The following is a 21,302-nucleotide window of genomic DNA, read 5'->3' on the forward strand; positions in this document are numbered from 1 at the left end:
CTGCATTCTGTGCATGTTGCTAATGCGTTTCTGACGTTGAAATTGCACGTGTTTGTGGTTACGCATTTTCCATTGGTTGAATGTGTCTGAGCCGGTGTTTGATTTAGCTTGTTAGTGGTGAACAGTGGCGTTTGTATTGAAGTCCTCTGTCAAGGATATCTTCGATAGCGTAGGTCCAGCCCATAGACTAGGCACTTTAAAGATCAAGCTGCATTTGCAAGTAAACACAGTTGTAATTTTGGGAACAAATCGAATTATTATTTTCATAATATATATTTTGGTTTGTTGTTTTTAAGTAGTGACACTACTATAAGTTATTTTTTTATAATTAAAATTTTATCTACTTAAAATTACCTACTGCCTAATCAAAATATAAACAAAAAATAAAAATTATGATTTATAGTAAACTAACACAAACGAAGAACAGATATTTAATTTTTATTTCATGCATAATCTAGAAAAAGTCACTTATGGTTCTTTTTAGTTCGAAAAATTGGCGTTTTGATGAAATTGAGTCTAATTAATAACCGAATGAGTGATTTGTAGATGTGTTTCTACAAAGTTTTTGTTTATCTACTTTGTGAATTGTTTGCTTTTTTAATTACTCGCATGTGGTGTTTACCAGTAATTAGTTATACATTTAGCATGTTATTAATGTTTGTATAGATGTAAGCCTCAATGTAATAACTGTTGTGAACCTTAAAATAAAATAAATAAAATAAATTGTCCTGCGTAATTAAACAAAGGAAACAAAGCATGCATGTAAAGTGTATATTTTTGGGTTCCTCAAGGTACCTATGGTATATGCATCCAAGCGGGCTGGTATCCTGTGAAATTATTAAACGTTTCTCTTTCATTTGACTCTTGGGACGACGACCCGACCTGCCGTTTGCAAGACCTTGATGTTTGGAAAGTCATGTCAGTTGGTTTTAAAATAAAAAGTGCCCAAACAACTAACAAAATGCTTATCATACTAAACTTGTGGAGTTGTTCTTTCGAGTTGAATTATAGTTTGATTATATAAAATTATAGTAAAATTGTATTATAAAAACGAGGCACAATCAAGCAAGAGAAGTTTTGGCACACGTGTAAAACGGTGAGGTAAAAAAAACGTTTATATAGTAATTAAATTAATGAAAAAACCTACGTAATTCACTGTGTTTGTTCATTAACTACCTACAACAGCGGTGCTTATTTTATTTTTCTATTACAAGAGAACTAAACTAAGTCAATAAAATGAGCGTTGCATTCCCACATTATGTATGTGTGGGTTGGTATTCTGTGCATTGACCCGACCGCGCTGCAGCGTCGTGACGCGACAAGGGCGTCTGAACGACGACCACCTCGCGCGCTCTGCACTCCTGGTGACGAAGGTTCGTTTACCACACAACCCTTTACTGGTCCTAGAACTATCGCACTGTGAAAAGGACTTGGTCGAGCGTGCATTGTTTGCAAATCACTCTCCTTACGGCCGGGCGGGCCGCGTGCATAATAAATCGAGTGCCGTCAACTCGGCGTAAGTTTTGGTGGCTACGTGATTTAATTCCTTGCCCGAGTGGCTGACGACTAAAGGTTCTTCGGTCAAGGTCGGACAATGTAAATCAGGTTTCATGGAACCGTGAAGCTCTAGAGCCAAGACACAATTAAGTGAACACACGCTCTTTTTGCAATGCGGTTTCGCTTTAACACTGTTTGATTTACACACTCTATGCAGGCACTTAGCCAGTTGTCAATTATAAATCGGACAGTGAGATCGCTGGTAATGTATTTTTACAAGCAGTGCATAATTAAGTACTTTCATACTTACCTACCTACAGTATAGTAAGTATGCGCTCAAGTTTTTATCTTAGTTAATTTTCTCTGAATTACAGTTATTTTAAATGTCCAATGAAATAAATCATTCGGTAAGCTAATGTAGATTTTAAGTGAGTGTACTATGCTGTCTTATAAAAATTATGATTATGCATTTATTGCTCTACATCTGGTGCTCAATTACGACACCCTGTGCTATAACAAGCACATTACGTAACTACGTCGAAAATTTAAAGGGCCATATGTACTGTAAAACGTACGCGAGCCAATTGGTAATTCGCAACTCGTGTCGACACACACACCCCCTCCCCACTCCCACGTGTCGTGTTTTAAAATTCACCACTCGTTGCGAATTTCCTATTTTTCGCACTTGTATCGTAAATACAGTACAGTAACAGTATGGGGTTCTTCAAAAAAGGAGTGTACAGGTTTTTAAAGGGTCGGCAACGCGCATGTAATATCTCTGGTGTTGCAGGCGTCCATAGGCTACGGTGACTGCTTACCATCAGGCGGGCCGTATGCTTGTTTGCCACCGTCGTGGTATAAAAAAAACTATTTTTTCCTCGCAAGTGTGTTGAAAACCGTCGTATGAAACGCGTGTGCATTGGTCATTACACACGTCGGCTTTCTTATTGCGCGCTCGCTTTCAGCTCGCGAGCACAACATCGCCTCGTGTGTGATGACCAGCGTAGCACACTTGTATCATAATGTATTAATAAAATAAACTTATACGAATGAACATTGCACGTGTAGAGCCTAAACAAATGTATGTACAGTACATCCTTTACACATTATTATGATTTATTATTTGGTAACATTTACTGTTTTGTAACATAGGTTTCTTTGTAAGAATGTAATAACTATAATAGATGATTAAGTAAATTAACCATCAGAAGTTTCAAAAATAGTTTAGAACTATGTACTAATTTTAAATTCACGGCACGAAAGTAAATAAAAACATTTCTAGGTCCTGATGGCAATTGAGACAAATCGGCACACTTAACTTCCGCTTAAAAATTGTTATCGCTCTATTGGTTTCTACTAACAGGACATAACACACTAAACAAACACCTACATGTTATGGGTAAAACGGACAGCCCTATGTGCAGAGCGTGCAAGGCAGAAGAAGAAACAACAAAACATATTCTCCTAGACTGTAAACAGGTAGAAGTATATAGGAGCAAATACCTAGGGAATCCATGCACACTAAAGGAGGCAACTAGCAACCTGAAGACTTTGCTAGGCTTCATGGAGGAGCTGGGGTGGTTAGAGTAGCGCTACCTCGTTTCACGGAAAATAGGCACATTGGATGTCGAGTTGCGGAAAATGCCCAGCAAAACTAACTACCTAACTAACTTGGTTTCTACTTTCTACAATATAAAATAACAGGAAACTTAAATAGTTCGGTTCGCGTAAAAATTCTTGTACAATGTATATGTATGTCTCGGGCATAGTTTTATTGTAGGAATGATCTAGCTTATTTAGGTATATTTTACCTATAAGTTATACGTTACCACCAGCAACAAACGTTACTTCGTAAATATACATACAACTATTTTTTTTTCTGACAAAATCTTTGTCACTTGTACTTGTGACCGATTTCTAAAACCCGTGCTCGCATGTCGAAACCTTTATATATCGAGGTCAATCACCAAGAAATTAAAAACTTATCTTTAATGGGTTTCACAGTCTCAAAGTTTATTGTGTCGGCTACCAACCTAAATTATAAGTCTTCAATATGAGTTGTACCTACTTGCAAAGGAATTTTACCTCGAGCAGCCTACTAAGCGCTTACCCCCGAACTTACTCGACCCAGCAAAAATGTCGAGCAAGCTTTGACTCAATGAACTATTGTGGTCGTATCGTAATATTTAAACATTAAAAAATTGTTTCCTCCTGAGTTTTGTTGATAGATATGCTCGTTGTAGTTACTAGTTTATAATGTCTTAGCATCACAAGTTTCGAAGGTACGAGTCTGGGTTGTTCACGTGCGAGGCCTAAGCGCGGGCTAGCGCTAGCTCCCTCCGACAGCCACCATATTTAGGGGCCTTTATTTTTACACCCGCGGCCATTGACACGCATCGAACAATGATGAGAATTTGTCAGCCATTGCTAAATTGCGCGGTGGCTTATGGAAAAAAACAAATGAAGTCATGATTTTAAGTCAATAAGTATTGGTCCTATTCTGTTTTAATTTGTACTCGTTAGAGTGACATTCAAAATGGAACTTATGTCTTAGAAGTAAGATTGGAAAGCCGTAAAACCAGTAAAATAAGATAATCTACATCTGCCTTCAACTTAACATGTAATGAAGTACTCAAAAATTAAAATAATGAGAGTACCTATGTGGTTTATATGGGATCAAAAACGGGCAGCTCTGAAATTGCAAGCGTCCATGGGAAACTACGATGGTCCATGGTAATAACAATAACCGCTTACGTAGCGTACTACGTACGCGAACAACACGCGAACGCGAAGTGAAGCGATGCAAAATAAATATTTCAATATGTATTATATAAAGTTGAAAATAGATATCATACATGGAACCACCACCAAAGCCATGAAGCTGAATTCCTGAGGTGAATACTGTTTACGTTTAGGTTTTGAGTCATGTTTGGTATCATTTTCAACTAAATCAAAGATGTAGACCATCCCAAATTTTATCTAAATCGGTTCAGCGGTTATTAATTCCCCGTACAAACTTCCACCCCACGACGCTTGTATAGAGAAGCAGTCGTCCACTATCCTCTTTAGCTCGTTTGGCACGAGCGTGGTGAAAAAAACTTATCAAAAAGTTTTTAACAACAATAATTAACACGCTAATGTTTCAATCCAAAATGTGTTGTTGATATTCTGACTGAGACATACGCAGCACATTATCCGTTGGCAATAATTATACCTAATCCTAGATCCTAGCCGTATGTTAGCAAACGTTGCCCGGGTTAGACCTCTAACGGCTCTAACCGTGAAGGTTATAGCCTTCAACCTGCTCGCGCTCAAAACTGAAGGCTCAGACTCAAGGTCCCGATGCACCCGGGAGCCGGGAGCCATCGATCGCCCGTGACCATGGCAACGCGAGCTCTGCGCTGTGGCGGTGGGTCATGGACACATCTCCGCTGTGATTACTTCCGATATGGAATTAGGCTTACACTGGACATGCTTTAGCGGTGCACTTTGAGTGCTTTCCTGAATAATGTTTTTACGTGTTTGTAATGTTGTTACTATACGGTGTTACATGTTAGCTAAAAAGATTGTCTCACATAATTGGGGTAGTAATCATTCAAATATCTTTAAGACATGCCTGTGTGATTGTACAGAGACAATTTTTATTGAACTTAGATATAAACAGGATTAACGGCATTTCCTTTACTTCTAAATATATACCTATATTTACTTCTGATTTCTTATCATTATAACTATATCAGAAAAACCAATACAAAACTTAAAAATACTCCAAATCAATAACTAAATTCGATTACCTATAATAACTAAACTACGTTACTTACGTGCATACAATTACAAAATAGTTTATTTGGTTTAACTTACAAATACACAAAACATAAAAGGCTGGAATCTCCCATTAAGTATAACAACACTTGTGTCAGGAGGCCCCGCTCTTCCATACCTAAATTCAATTATTGTCTACAGGAAAGACATATTTGTATATATTTGACCAACCTATTTATTTGATTTTTATTTATTTTTACCCGGAATATTATTTCTTATGCCTGATTCAGTTTTAGCTGTGCTTCCCATGTCATTGGTACCAACCTAACCTATATTATTTGCTCTAAACAATATTATTTGCTCTCGCTGAAGTCTTTTCAATTCTCATCTGTGTATGGCCACATTTTTCTCTTTGTTATGATTTTATTGCGTAAAAGCAATAGCATAAAGCAATGTTACATTGCGGACTTCTTATCAGCGACCTTCGCTGCGAATCATTACGTTTTCCACGTTGAAAAGAAGTACGCACCTACATAAAAAAATTAAAATAAATAAATATAAATAAATATATAAATTCATGTAGATTAGTCTAGCATAATTTATAATGTAATTTCATATTATGAGAATAAATATCTAATCTAATCTAATCTAATCATAGTTGTTCTCCATATAAATATGTACCTACTCGTACATCGTCATTGAGTTTCATCCGTATGTACTGCACGTTTACTGCGCAAATCTCACGGTGAGCCGATGGAGTGATATAAATCACAGAAGGCACAGGCGTATTCCCATTTTAAAAATATGATCTTGATTTGATGTTAGTCTTAGCGCACCTCGCTTGCATCAATTTATAAGCGAGCGAGTTGCACTGATGCCAAATCAATATCAAAACAACATATTGAAATAAGTTTTTATTTCTAGTCTTGATCAGTATGAATCTGTTTGCATTACTTTTCCGGGTATACATGCAGTTAATTTTGTATCAAGCAGAAACGTCTGCGAACGATGCTATTAAGCTTAGAAATAAATTAAAAGTGGAAAAATTCACTCTTTCTCTGTCTTTGTCTGTGTGTGTGTTTTTGTGTCTGTTTCTAGTCTTAATAGCATCGTTCGCAGACGTTTCTGCTTGATACAAAATTTATTTAGTATGGGATAGCTCATCATCATCATTCATACTGGTGAATTTCCAATATAACTTGGAACTCCGGTAGCCGTTTAGGAAGTGTAATATTCTTACAATAGATGTCGCTAGAGCCTCCCTAATGGCTAATATATGGTGGAAATATTCGCTACAATGGGTACGGTCTTGGTGGCTCAGATGGTAGAGCACTGTACTAGTGATCAGTGGTCGTGGGTTCAAGTCCCAACCAAGTCAGTGAATTCTTCCAGTTTTAATTTATACATGCAGTTACTTCGTTTAAAAGTAATTTGATTTTATATATTTTACGCTATAAAAAGCTACTGAAAATGTCAAAAGAAAATTAGTTCGATAGGTCTCCTGCTCCTTTTGGAGTTATTATTACTCAACAACAGCACAGGAACGGTCGGAGTGGCGAGCCTTGGGGGAGGCCTATGTCCAGCAGTGGACATCTATCGGTTGACATGATGATGATGATGATTAGTCAACAAATCAAATATTTGACGTCCTAATAATAATGTATCATGCTGAATTTATCCACAAACCCTACTATTTTAATTTATCATCATTGAGAGCGTCAGATCAGACACGTGTTCCGAAAATAAACAATGATCGGCCATGACCCCCGTCGGCTACGAGGGGGAGAGCGGGCAAGGGAGGCGATGGGTAGACCTTTCCGAATTTCACTCGTTTCAATACCAACGGTTAAAAGCCTTTTAGGGACTAAACAAGCTGGAAAAATGTCGCTCTCTGGGAAACACTTAGTTTCATCCATATCGATAGTTGTAAGTAGATTAGGTATATTATGAAACAATTTATGTGTCGCGAGTGACACGCCGTGACCTCCGACAAGGTTGCTACGAGCACTTCCCTGTACTCAATCGTCCATTATGTGTTGTACTGGCTTGACTAGTTTATTCGCACCTCGATAGAGCCATCTTGTTATTGTTTTCCAAGTCGACATATTATAATGATATAATTAGAACATTTGCTATGTGAAAATCTGTTGCTACCTAACACATAACAAGTTACTATTTTTATAAGTTTTTCAGGAATTTCCATGTTTTAAATTGTTTGATGAGAGTAAGCTTCCACGAGCTACTAAGTACTTTAGACGTTTCTTCTTTAACCCCGTTGATTAAAACGGAATCTTGCTAGGTAGGTACTGAGACAAAATAACAGTTTAAGCACATACTAGCATGAAGTTGAAGATAATATGCCAAACATAAGTAAATTAATAGGTTATCTGCATCTATCTAATATTAGATATTATTATAAATACCTAGCTATCAGGAAGAGCAAAAGCGATTATATACCTACGTAACCTAAGTAAATAGTCAGTTAGCTTGAAACATAATCACCTATCGCATATCAGTAGGAAGTAATTTGCTCTTACAGAAGGTTACGTTGATAATGATAACATAGAAATAATCTTTACTATATAGAGAAAATTATGTTGAAACGTATATTCATGTCCTTGTTCTTGTATAAGCGAAAATTTTGGCAAATAGATAGCGAGTCCATGGCCACGCCAGAACGGCTACAATCAATAAAATCTTCTGTATCACCTTCCGTACCTACATCAAGGTAAAATTAGGTTGCAAATTTTAATTACGTGCTTATGTGTCCTTATTAGTAAGCAAACACCATATTTTTTTAATTAAAAAACATACATTTATACCTACCGTGATTCTACGTTCTCATTCTAATAAAGCATTAGTAGGTACTCCAGGTGGAACATAACAATGGTATGGCAAATTTACGTACTTTATGCTAAATTCGATAAGTTCCGCTCATCACAAAAAAAATATTGTAGATTTTATTAAAGTTTACTTTAGTTTAGTGCTAGACGGATACAGAAACACGATATGTTACCAGTACGATGCTGGTCGGTGATTTTGATCTATATGGTTGGTGGTACTGGTACTCAATCAAAATAACGTGACTCAGCGGACAACTTAGTGTCAAAACAATGATACGGTGATATGCAGGGCAAGCAGGGTACAGGGGTCGCGCACCTGCGTTGCGCCCGCGCCGCTGACATTGTCAGATAAGCACCCACTATTATTTTGCCCAATGTCACATTGACCTCAATGACACCGACGCGTCATCACCACACGTCGCTGTGACCTTGCCATATAAATTTATCTAATCTTGCCGTCCGCAAAAATAAAGTTAGTCAGGATTATTTTCAACAGGTAGGTCACGTGTGTTATGAAAGTATTCGCGTGTTTCTCTAGATTATGAATATTGTTTTGTCTTAAATTAAGATTTTTAATGCATGTGTTCATTCAAATCTACTCTATTTAATTAAATGGCGTGATCTGCTGTTAAATTATTAAAGATTTCTGCATTTTATCATCCCACAGTATGACAGATATGTACCAATCATGTGCGTATTTTTATGTAGTATGTATGAAACGCCAAAGACTATAATTATTTGAAAGTCGTGTAAGCCTCAAAATTAATGCAATACTTATTTGCCTAAGTGCTCATCATTTCAATATTTCTATGCCATATTGCCGATGCATTGCAACAATACTATGTGGTTTGATAAATACGACCTTCGTAACGCGTCATCACCCGGAAATCACTGTTAGCTGTTGACGCGTTGTTACAATTTTCCGAAGCAGGAAGTAGGTAGAAATCCTCAGTCAAGGCAGAGTAAAATTGTTCCTATTATGTGCGTATGATAGTGACCCTGAAACGGTGACCTAGTGTTCAGGAGAAGCCTCTCTGCGCTCGGCGGGACGTCCTGAAATAGGATCGTCTAACAGTTCAGAGAATTGGCGGTTGTAGATCTTGATGTGCTCTAGTTATGATTTAATCTACCTACTATCGTCACCCGTCAACCTTTAACACTGTTAAGGCAATAATTGACTTTTTTATTGGTTGGACGAATTGATACTTGGTGTATCCTTTTTTTTTCAATTTTAAGACCATAAAACGCGCAATAACAAAAGTATCAAGTATGGCCCATATACATGAACGTAATTTTGACGCGCGCTGTTTCGCTGACTAATAAAATTGGTGGAATTGCCAATGGGACCTCATATACGTACGCGAAAATACGCGTAAAAATCGACCTTGAAAATATGGGTTAACGTGACCGAAACGACGACATACATTATACATATATCGTCGTGCCAAGTGTGACAGTACGTATTTAACACCTATCTTTTTCCTATGAAAGTGTGACAAGGGCGGGAGGGGGCCAAAAAATCGAAATTTTGTGTGACGTAATTAAGGGACGACCCCTTAGACATTGATGTAGGTAATAACTTATATTTTTTATTGAAATAATTTTAACTACTCATATTAAAAACATGACCAAATTCAGTAAAGGTGAATTTGTATGACCTCGGTCACTTTTACAATTAAACTAGTGAGTAGTGATAGTATCAAGTAAGAGTGACAGTTAATGCGCGTAACACGTCTGCCACTGGTCTGAGTGGTCGGCGACCATGTGCCTATTGACCTAAGTTCAACGTGACTTCCTTATTGCGATACATCGTAGTAGTGTGTCTCTACTTACCTAGATCGGGAATGGAGCTGGAAGGTTCCTCGAAGGACGGCGGCTTGTGGAGCCTCGGCTGTGGCGGGGGCGGCGGCGGCGGCGGGCGCATGCACTGGATCACCGAGTGCGTGGGCGCCGGCATCAGAACCGGCGCGCGGAACTCCTTCCCAGGAGGTGCCGGCAGCTCCAACCTTCTCACGCCGGGCAGCATCTCCGGCTCGTAACCATTGTCCATAGGCTCGCGCTTAGGCGACATCTTCGGATAACACTGCATTGTTCCTTAATTAACACTAGTAAGTCTCTATCTTCAAACTTTTAAACAGTCATAAAAAGTTTCTACACATTCTTCATCAACAATTCATGCGCACGAAAAGTCCTAGACATTTATTTATTTAGCATCAAATGCAAGGGCGGGAATGTTGCAAGCCGGCGCCGGGCGCGTACTCGTATCGTGCGTGCGGTGCAGCGAGCGCCGCGAACGCGAGACTCGTCCGCTCGCCGCGGGCAACTTTCTCTCACTGGCAGGCGGTCGCGGCCGGACGAAAGTGAATCTGCAGCGTGCTCCCCGCCGCCCGCGCGCCGCGCCCGCCCTCATCTCACCCTCAGGTGTCCTGCACCGCCCGCCCAGCGTCGCTGACGCCGATGCAACGCCCATCCGACATCAACTTTAACCTTAACTCTGACCTTTGCTAGGGTGCACTGCACTCTCGACCTGCGGTTATTACACATAACTAAATTTAAGTTTTTTATTTTTATTTGATAAGAATGTTTACATGACATTACACTTGAACCAATGCGTCACGAAACTTAAAACTAACAGCAATAATAATACATAAAACAGCAACAATTATAACAACAATAATAGCACATTACATTAGTATAGACAGACAGACAAATTACTTATAATATCAAGTGCTTAAAATGTCTTATTACTATGTCGTTATATTTATTTGCATATCAAGATACAAAACTCATTGAATTATTTTTAAAGAAAAAATAATCCCCAGACATCAACTGTATTAATATTGTCTTCGGTTACCGCGATAGCTACTCATGAAATAAAACTAATAAAAGTAATAAATAAACTAATAGTGGTATTGTATAACTAGCCTTATGAACCGATTTTGCATGTACAACCAGCTTTAAAGTTTATAGTTTATTATGGTTCATTATTTTTGTATGTGGGTGCTTTTGCACTTTGTAGTTTTTCCTCAGTCACCCGTTGACCACGAACGCTGTAAAGGGTTCGAAACGTCGGGATGTATTATAAATTCAATATACGCGCTATAATCCGTTTTCATAGTTTTATTTCATCAACTGTATTAATTGACTACTAACTATAATCTAAAACCAGTTTGTATGGTAACAAGCCACTTATAAACTTATAAGTACCTATACATAAATAAATAAATAAATATTATTCTGTTTAATAAATACCTTAGTTTCCAAATTTTAAAATTTACTTTAAAAACTAAGAAAGAAAACTTCACTTGCCTAAAATTCCGGGCAATTATATTCGTTTATAAATTATAATAATTGAAAACCATTAAATACTGGGTAAATTCTTATAGTTCGTTTGCGCTAAGTTTACATTTGCACTGTGTCAGGTACATCTTGGGAGTAACTGTTCCAAAGTATAGAAACAGCTGGCTTGGTTAAGAACACAAAATACACTCCAAAAGACTCCGACACCAAGTAGTGCTGGCACAAATGGCGCGTCACGCCAAAAGACCAATTAGGGTGGACGACCGCCTCTCCTTACAATCGTATTCCCCATTTTCTTTCTGATAATGGAAAATTTATACCATTTGATGAACATTAACCATAGCTAAGCCCCTTCGTTTTTTAGGGTTCCGTACCCAAAGGGTAAAAACGGGACCCTGTTACTAAGACCGCTGTCTGTCTGTTCGTCCGTCTGTCACCAGGCTGTATCTCATGAACCGTGATAGCTAGACAGTAGTCCGTTTGCTATGGGGCATGCTTGTATGGAGAGGTATACATTTTGGGGTACAGCAATGCCATTTGGTACGAATGTTATACACGTCCACCTAAGCCCAAAACGCCCGGTAGCCAGCTTGAACTCCGCGTCTGGTGGGGGGAGGGGGGGTCAAAGTACAGAGCTCCCGGCGCTCAAGAAAAAAATTCTGGCGGATAAGTTTGGACCTTTGGGTCAAGTTTGGTGTCGTTTTTAGGTAACTAGATGATGCCCAATTCATTCCCCATACCAGCTTTTTTGGGTTCCGTAGCAAAATGTAGCGCAATCTTTAAAATAATAAACTTTTAATAGTGACACAATGCAAACAACCCCGTGTAAAATAATAGTTATTTGTTATACAAGGGTGCAAAATTGTATTTTACCCGCGAGTGTTTCAACACACGAGAAATAAAATACATTTGCGCCCGAGTATAACACAAAACTTTTCACCTCACTATAGCTAGGGAAATGCAACATCCACAGGCGTTAGATCATCTTCATCACTGGAATCACTCATTTCTTTACGATATTATAACAGAAAACTGGAAGTTGTGTATTTTTACGCGAGTCGGTGAGAAAAGTTATTTAGTAAAAATTTGTTGACAATGTTGACATTTCTGACGTACGAAATGTCAACGATGCGTTTTGAAATTGCATCGACTCAACTTGTGCGTTCAGAATTATATTTAACATCATTATAAAAAAACAAACGTTTCTTATGGAATTTTAAGGTTTATGACTTAAAATCATTAAATAAAGCTAAATTTGGTATTTTTCATTAGATTCTCAAACCATTTATTTAATGATAATTAATATCGAACGAATCATTATCATAAACCAACGATTTACGTTTTGTTATCTGTCAAGCTACTTAAACACGCTCCATCCAAGGTCAAATTACTTTCCCCACTAGTGGATAAAACGCGTTTTCCCCGCTTGTATTGAAGGATAAAAGACAACTTTCCGAGCTAGTGAGGGGAAAAATAAATATTGCATGTACCGGCTTGATTTTTGCGGGCGGCGCGCGGGCGTCAAGAAGCTTGGGTGCCACTGTGGAGTGTGGACCCAGTCTTATGGCTCTAGAATTAATAAGATGTCAGTGCGTGAAATCTTGCAGTTCCAGGTGCAATTGTTACAAACGTCAGCTCAAATGTACTGAGTTAGGTATGTAATTTGAAAGGTGGTTGTAAATAAAATTATTTAATTCACAAACTTATATTGTACGTCCGTGATGGATAAACTGTTGGTTCTTAACTCTATTATTTATTGTCAACCCCTAGCTTTATACACAGTTAATATTATACAATACAATAAATCTTATTTTATCTTTTTCTATTATTATTTGTCTTTATTTTTAACAATGTTATCTGACTTCATGTATAAACTGAAGATGATTAAAAAATCACACTAATATTATAAAGGCGAATGTTTGTGAGTGTTGTGTTTGTTACTTCTTCATGCTCAAGTGGCTGGACCAATATTGTTAAAATTTGTTAAGGAGGTAGCAGACACCTTGGATTAAGACACAGGCTTCTTCTTAACCGGGGGTAACACCGCAGAGCGCAGCTAGTATATTAAAAAGAAGCAAGACATAGGCAAAGAGAGAAAAATACATTTGTTTTACTTAATAAATTAATAATAAATAAATGAATGATGACCGCCCTGGCCCGCAGGATTTTATAAGGATTAAGCGAGCAATCTCTCAGGGCGACAGTTTGAGTCCCCTGTGGTTCTGCCTAGCCCCGAATCCCTTCAGCACCCTGCTGAAGGATTTGGGACTATGTTGCCGGCTTCGGAGAGAGGATGAAGTCAATTCTCACCCTCTGTACATGGATGACCTCAAATTACTTTCACCAAATAGCAAAGACTTATTGGAGCTACTGAATACTACGAAAGTCTTCAGTAGTGCCATCAACATGGAGTTTGGTGTCGAAAAATGTGCGGTTATACATGTACAGCGGAGAAAGGTTATAAATCCAACAAATTTACAACTTTCTGAGACAATGTCTTTCAGCTTTCAGATCTATCTCTGAATTAGAAACCTATAAATACCTTGGTATTTCACAGTCGTTGGGTATTAAAGACGAGGGTATTAGACGGTCGGTGAAGGAGAGCTTTTTCAGTCGGCTCACATCATCATCATAATTTAGGAGCATGGCTCTTGTCGGTGGAGATGCGCCAGTTTTCTCGGTCCTCGGCCATGCAGGTTCTTTAGGTCCCTGTAAGACACGACATTTGCTTTCGCTTTCAGTTGCTCGTGGTTTTCCGCTGCCTCTTCTCGCTTCTATCTTGCCTTGTAATAATAGTGTTAAGAAAAGTGTCGTGTCTTATCAAGTGACAAAGTCGGCTCACAAAAGTCCTTAACAGTATTTTGTCAGGAGGCAACAAAGTGCGCGCCTTCAACGTCTGGGTAATGTCCCTACTCACATTTTGGCATACTAAGGTGGACTCGGACCGAGCTGGATGCCCTGGATCGGAGGGTCCGACAGCTACTCAACACACACCGTACGCTGCACCCACGCTCGTGCTCGTCTGTTATGAGATTGTACATCCCACGGAAAATGTGGAGGTCGCGGCTTTCTAAACGCCAAAAATCTGTACAACCGTAACCTCAGAAATTATTTCTTTAACAACGAGTGTGGGATACACGGGTGGTTCTACAAGACCGTTATGGGACCCGATGTAGACCTGCCCGCGTCGGTGAACTGGCTACGATTCGGGGACCTCTTCGGAGATACCGAGGGTTTTGCCTGTTCAATTGCATGCGGACGAAGTTATCATGACGAATAATACCTAGACTCACTCACTCACAAGATTACCGCCATGTGGGATGTTGACTCGACGATCATTGTTGCAATAGTCGTGTCAGCGAACGGTCTCATAGCGACGAGTCTCGCTCGACCAACACCAAGAGGGACTCTCGCTAGGTGGTTGGATCAAGGGTCAGAAGAGGCACAAGGCGGTAATTTTGGACACGGCGCGTATAGTACGTCGGTTTCTCACTCTGTGGCCCTGACCACCGGCAGCTTGGGCCCGGCCCCGGTGCTGGCGGCACCCTAGGTTAGATTTTTTTTGATGTGTTTATATGTATTTATTGTTATTTTGTAAGTATTTTTATATTTTACTTTTATATTCATATTATAAAATGCCTAACCTAAGAAGAATAATAAATAAAGAGAATAATAAAAAATAAATAAAAAATGTTAAAAATAATAAAATAAAAATTATGATATTATTGTAAACACTTTAATTTTACATATTATGAAAGCTATGGATCTTCTATGGCCTTTTTGCCGTCCCCTACGCTGCGCTGACGAATGTCGCAGTACTTTCAATATTCTATTTTACATTGAAAATAGTCAAATTTATATTTACTGTTAATGTTTTTAGAATCTACATTAAATGAGCTTTCGGACAGTATTTTTTATAAACCAAGTTTAATACAAAAATATAAAAATATGAGGGTTTGTTTGCATTTCGTTAGTACTAAAAGTTTATTATTTTAAGTATTGTGTCATATTTTGCTACGGAACCCTAAAAAACTGGTATGGAGAATGAATTGGGCATCATCTAGTTACCTAAAAACGATACCAAACTTGACCCAAAGGTCCAAGCCGGCTAATCCGCCAGAATTTTATTTCTGAGCGCCGGGAGCTCTGTACTTTGACCCCCCCTCCCCCCACCTGACACGGAATTCAAGGTGGCTACCGGGCGTTTTGGGCTTAGGTGGACGTGTATAACATTCGTACCAAATGGCATTTCTGTACCCCAAAATGTCATACTGTTGCCCCATAGCAAACGGACTACAGTTGCAATTTTCACAGATGATGTATTTCTGTTGCCGCGTTAACAACAAATACTAAAAACAGAATAAAATAAATATTAAAGTGGGGCCTATACAACAGACGTGATTTTTTTGCCGTTTTTTGCGTAATGGTACGGAACCCTTCGTGCGCGAGTCCGACTCGCACTTGGCCGGTTTTTTGTTTCTCGATTTGTTAGTTATTGAAAAAAAATATTTTATACATATTTTTGGAAGCTCTTAAGAGGCCGTAGTCGATTTTGGAGCAAAAATGTAAAATTGATAGATTTAGTCGTTGAAATTATACACGTTTTGTTACGAAATATCTAAATAACAAGTATTGATTTCTATTAGCACGTCTTCTCATCTTGCCTTTTAATAATAAGGTCGCGAGCGTGCGTCACCGGTAATGCATGAAGAGAAGGGACAGTTTTTAAAAATTCATCAAAAAATCATGGTGGTAAATTATACAAATTGATGTATAAGTATAGTTTCAGCAAATGTTGTAGATTGTTTAAGTATCAAAATTACGTTGAAATTAAATAGATTTTCAGAGAAATTGTCACTTGTTTTGAAGTAATTTCTGGAGAAAATTGATTTCGTCTAACTTTCATTTACACTACTTCAAAGTCATAATAATAAAAATGTAGTCTGATAAACGTCAAGTACAGGATATGTGTAATACAAAATTACCATGTTTAGCAGTCCAAACTTTACGAAATTTACAAATAAGAGCGACAAAATCAGTGCTTTACGCGCGTTTACCTAACACACATTTTTGTTATATGACTTAGAGTTCGAGGAAATGATAGTTAAACGAATTTAATTTTCTCCAGAAATTACCTCAAAACAAGTGACAATTTCTCTGAAAATCTACTTATTTTCGACGTAATGTTGATACTTAAACAATCTACAACATTTGCTGAAACTATTCTTATACATTAATTTGTATAATTTACCACCATAATTTTTGATGTATTTTAAAAAACTGCTCCTTCTCTTCATATATTACCGGCGACGCACGCTCGCGACCTCATTATTAAAAGGCAAGATGAGCAGACGTGCTAATAGAAACCAATAATTGTTATTTAGATATTACGTAACAAAACGTGTATAATTTCAACGACTAAATCTATCAATTTTACATTTTTGCTCCAAAATCGACTACGGCTTCTTAAGATAAAAATGTGAGCCCTAAATAAACCTTCAAGAGCGGATATCTCAAAAACTCTACAAAATATCGAAAAACTTGACTTAATAAAACTTGTAACAAATTAAATCATTTTTCATTTTGTATAAGTGGCCATGTCGCTCAGATGCATAGTTTCTGAGATATAATCGAAAAACCGAAAAATAGAACCTTCAAACCCCGCTCTCCCCCCAGCACCAGGGTTACGGCCGGGGACTTTTAATATTTTCACCTCCTAACAAGTCCAAACAAAGCTACGAAGCCAAAAATTGTGTTCCTAGCATTTCCCTCTATACCTTCTTATTGCTTGGCCTATATCGCGAAACGACAACCTTCAAATGTTTCATAACAAAGAAAATTCGGTCAGTGTTAATACCAGAAACTCGACTTATCGCATTGTTTTATCGTATTCGGAGCCCACGCGGCAGTGATATTGAATACGCGATCGATCCCCGATGACCGCCAAGGCACGCTCACTGATACCACTGATAACGATCAAGATATATTTAAGCCACATCACGAAGCTATGTGCTTGGATGGAAGTTCAATTTGACCATATCGAGGCGCGAGATAGTACACGAATTTGTGATTAACTAATGACGTCATTCTTGAATATTTGATCATCCTAGAATTCCTAGATAATGTTCTACAAAATGTAAAATATGATCAAGCGGTCAGTTTTTTTAAATTAAACTAAATGCATACAGCTATTATGTAGTGACAAAAGTCTTAAATATAAATAAAATATATGTCCATAGGTATGTGCTCTAATACTGCGAGTGCTAACTACTTTAATAAATTATAATAAAGCTTTGTAAAGTAAAATTTTACCAATTTATTAGTCCTTACACCCTGGCAGCTGCTGCCTCTGTGTGCGTCCCATGACACGAGCAAGGGCAGCATCCCCCCGGTGTTGTGGTGTATCTCTTACATCTCATTAAAGTGTCAAAACGGCGTCTACGTGTTGGCTTCGGCTCCGCGCGCGCCTCCCATATATCCGGAACACGGGAAACACCATTGTTCCGTGATCGGTAAGAACATACATTATACATCATCATTCCACGTACACGAACCCGCGGACAGAAGCTAGTCTGAAATAAGTTTGCTGGAAAATAAATAAAAAACCGGACAAGTGCGAGTCGGACTCGCCCACCGAGGGTTCCGTACTTTTTAGTATTTGTTGTTATAGCGGCAACAGAAATGCATCATCTGTGAAAATTTCAACTGTCTAGCTATCACGGTTTATGAGATACAGCCTGGTGACAGACAGACGGACAGACAGACGGACAGAGGAGTCTTAGTAATAGGGTCCTGTTTTTATCCTTTGGGTACGGAACCCTAAAAATCGCGATATTGCAGTAAAAAAAGAGTTACTAATATCAAAAACAAGACTAGACTCCCTCTATGTATTTGGAGAAGTTATTTTACACCATAAGGTTATTTTATTTATTATTAAATTATAATGCCCAATAAATACAACGCTTGTCGCTTGAGTGTAGCCCTGGGATGGGGAGTGCAGTCAGAGAGCGCCCAGGTCACTGCCACCGCACTAGGTACGTCTGTTTTGGAGGCTAGACAACGAACCCGCCATTTTCAAGCCTCACAATCTAATACGATGATATCTTAAACGTAATTTACTTTGATTGAATGGAATTTGTAAAAGTTACCTATTTAAACGCTTTCATCAATGCAACGGCTGAAATTTAAGTTTATCTTGACGCCCACGCAGCTGACGCGTAACGTTGCGTCACGTAAGCGAACAACTCGCAAACGCAAAGCGAAACGGCGCGGCGCGGCGCGGCGGGCCCACGGCGTTTGCGTTCGCAACGAGATCGCCCACGTAGGACACTTCTATAGCTATCAAAGGGTTGATTCACCCCGTGCCGCATCGCTTCGCTTCGCGTTCGCGCGTAGACCCTACGTAGTACGCTGCGTAAGGGTCGATAATTGAGGTTCGCTGAGTTGAAGACGCAGTAACATTATGACCTTGAAATCTGTTAACCTTGAGCACTATTTTGGTACTAACAAAGAATGTTGAAGAGGTCGCAGGTTTTTAAGGGTCTCATTGTTTACTAGCTTTTGCCCGCAACTTCGTCTGCGTGGACTTAGTAACCGCAGCTAGAGTACGAATAGCGCCTGGATAAAGTGTAATAGCAATCATGCAATGTGAGCATATGCTTAAATGCTTATTGTACACAAATTATCAGGCATTTCATTAATTATTTCAATTCCACGCATTTGATTTTTGAGATAAAACTATCCTATGTCCTTCTCCGATGACAAATTTCAACTAAATCGGTTCAGCGGATTAATCGTGAAGAGGTAACACACAGACAAACAGACAGACTTTCGCATTTATAATATTGGTATGGATGGATAGTATGGATAAAATAACAAGTAATTAATCTACCGTATAATTTGCTGTATTTAATCATGTTTCATTGTGCACAATAAAGAATATTATTATTATTTTTTTTATTTGTATCTCCTTCTAGATTTCACGGGCCTATAAATCCCGGTCTTTTGATAGGCTTGCGTGGGGATATAGATCCAACACGTAGAGGCCCCTTGGAGAGCTTTAATGTCATGTAGAATGCCTGCTGGAACCCGTTCACAGGTGCAACAATAGACACCCATGAACCGGTCGCAGCAGGCATTGGGACTATTGTAGAAAAAGTGAACAGTATACCGGTTTATGGATTGAAGTTTGGCTGGTCAAAAGATTGGGCTATTGCTGAGAGGTCCGGACATCTGCCATAACAATGTCTGTAGACGTTATCGAGGCAGGCGGTGACTCGCCGCTGACTAGATGGGCCCCTGAAACTGCCGTCGTAAAGACGACCAGGAGCAACACCGGTGTGAGCGGCTCAGGGGTGTCGAGAGGTGTGCGCCGCTTTCTACCCAGTGGCTGTTACCAGCCACTGTGCCAACTCGCGTCTTATGCATCTTTCACTTCCACCCGAACCACCACCACTTCCACCACTTCCGCCACTTCTTTCACTTCGAGCATATAGCTCTTACGACTCCCCTCTGGACGGCCAATGAAGGCAAGCCAGAGCTGAGAGTCCTGCGGGTCCCCTTGGGGTCCACTCCGACCGACGAAGACTCGCCGGAGACGGAGACCCTGACCGACTCACTGGAGCACTCGGGTCCGTGGGGTCGTCACTCCCCAACAGCTCGCCACAAGCTGCCCTGCGGGGTTATTATTATTATTATTACCATATCTTAATTTGACGCGCTCGAGTATTTTAAGGTGGCGATTTTTTTACTATTCTGACGGGTTGTCCTTGACTCCCTGCTCGGTGTCAAGGATGCATACTTGGTGGAGGTACTCAACAGGGTGCAAGGTATCCTCCATATCTTAATCTGACGCGCTCGAGTGACTCCAAAAATCCCCTCTTGAGCTCCCCGACCATTAACCATACAAAATAATTCAGTCCGCATTGTAATGCTACACAAAAGTTAATATAACGGTCAACGCTTGTTGGCAGCGCAGTTACTATAAAATGCTCATATCTCGTAATGTCATGTCATGTCTCGTAATGTTTGCAGTACATTGCTGCTCGGTAAATTTTCATAAATTTATAACGGGGTCATAATTAGTTTAACTGAAGAACTTCTTCATATTAATGAAGCTTCATTAATATGAAGAAGTTTTTCAGTTAAACTAATTATGACCCTGTGTATTGGATTTACACACTGTATATGTAATTATGTATACAGATTATTATTTAAATAGTCGTAATATATTTTATTATAATTATCAAGCAACTTAAATGTATTAAAAAGATTATTTATATAATATAGTAGTGTTAAATATTAAAGGTTAATAATTTATCGAAACTTAATTGCACAATTTGGGGGATGGAGTTACTCGCGTCCGTAGGATCTACCACCTTTCCCAGGCCGCCCCTACACGTGTCCCCCGGGTGGTGCGAAACGAGTAACAACGCCGAGCATCAGGCGGCGGTTAACTAACCTGACCAGTGGCTTAGCCAGCTACCAATAGTGAAGGTAGGAAATGACTTTCACAACCCGTAACCTAGTTAGGCCGGGGACCTTGGCTTAGTTGCCTGGGTCACGAGGAAGAAAACCTCTCTAAAAAAATTACCCCAATCCTAAGGTGTGGACCGTGCCGAAAGGATGTATGGCTGAAGGGAATTCAGCCATAAGCGCCAACCTCGACGGACCCGGCCAACGTCGTTGTATTGAGCCTTCTCATAGGAATGGGCGTTACCCTGTGAGTGACCACTTAGATCGACCCTACTCGTGGGAACCAAATGATGACACAAAATAATCAAACAAACAATCAACCTAACAATGAACTAAACAACAGCAACAATCAATCACCCAATCCCAACAAGCAAGACAGTCGCAAGACATACACTCAGCAAGTATTCCATAAAAGCTTCTTCGAAA

The 21,302-nt window shown here is 39.1% G+C and overlaps 1 protein-coding gene across 1 annotated transcript in view; it reads right to left on the reverse strand.

Moving 5' to 3' along the window:
- LOC134742370 (ecdysone-inducible protein E75) overlaps positions 1 to 10,206 on the reverse strand; it is a 140,937-nt gene extending 130,731 nt beyond the window's left edge. The window contains exon 1 of the mRNA XM_063675468.1: positions 9,936 to 10,206. Coding sequence (XP_063531538.1) covers positions 9,936 to 10,191 — 256 coding nt within the window. The 5' untranslated portion in view covers positions 10,192 to 10,206. The remainder of the gene's footprint in view (positions 1 to 9,935) is intronic.
- Positions 10,207 to 21,302: the final 11,096 nt, after the last annotated feature.

Source organism: Cydia strobilella, chromosome 6 (assembly GCF_947568885.1).
Source record: "Cydia strobilella chromosome 6, ilCydStro3.1, whole genome shotgun sequence".
Lineage (NCBI taxonomy): Eukaryota > Metazoa > Arthropoda > Insecta > Lepidoptera > Tortricidae > Cydia > Cydia strobilella.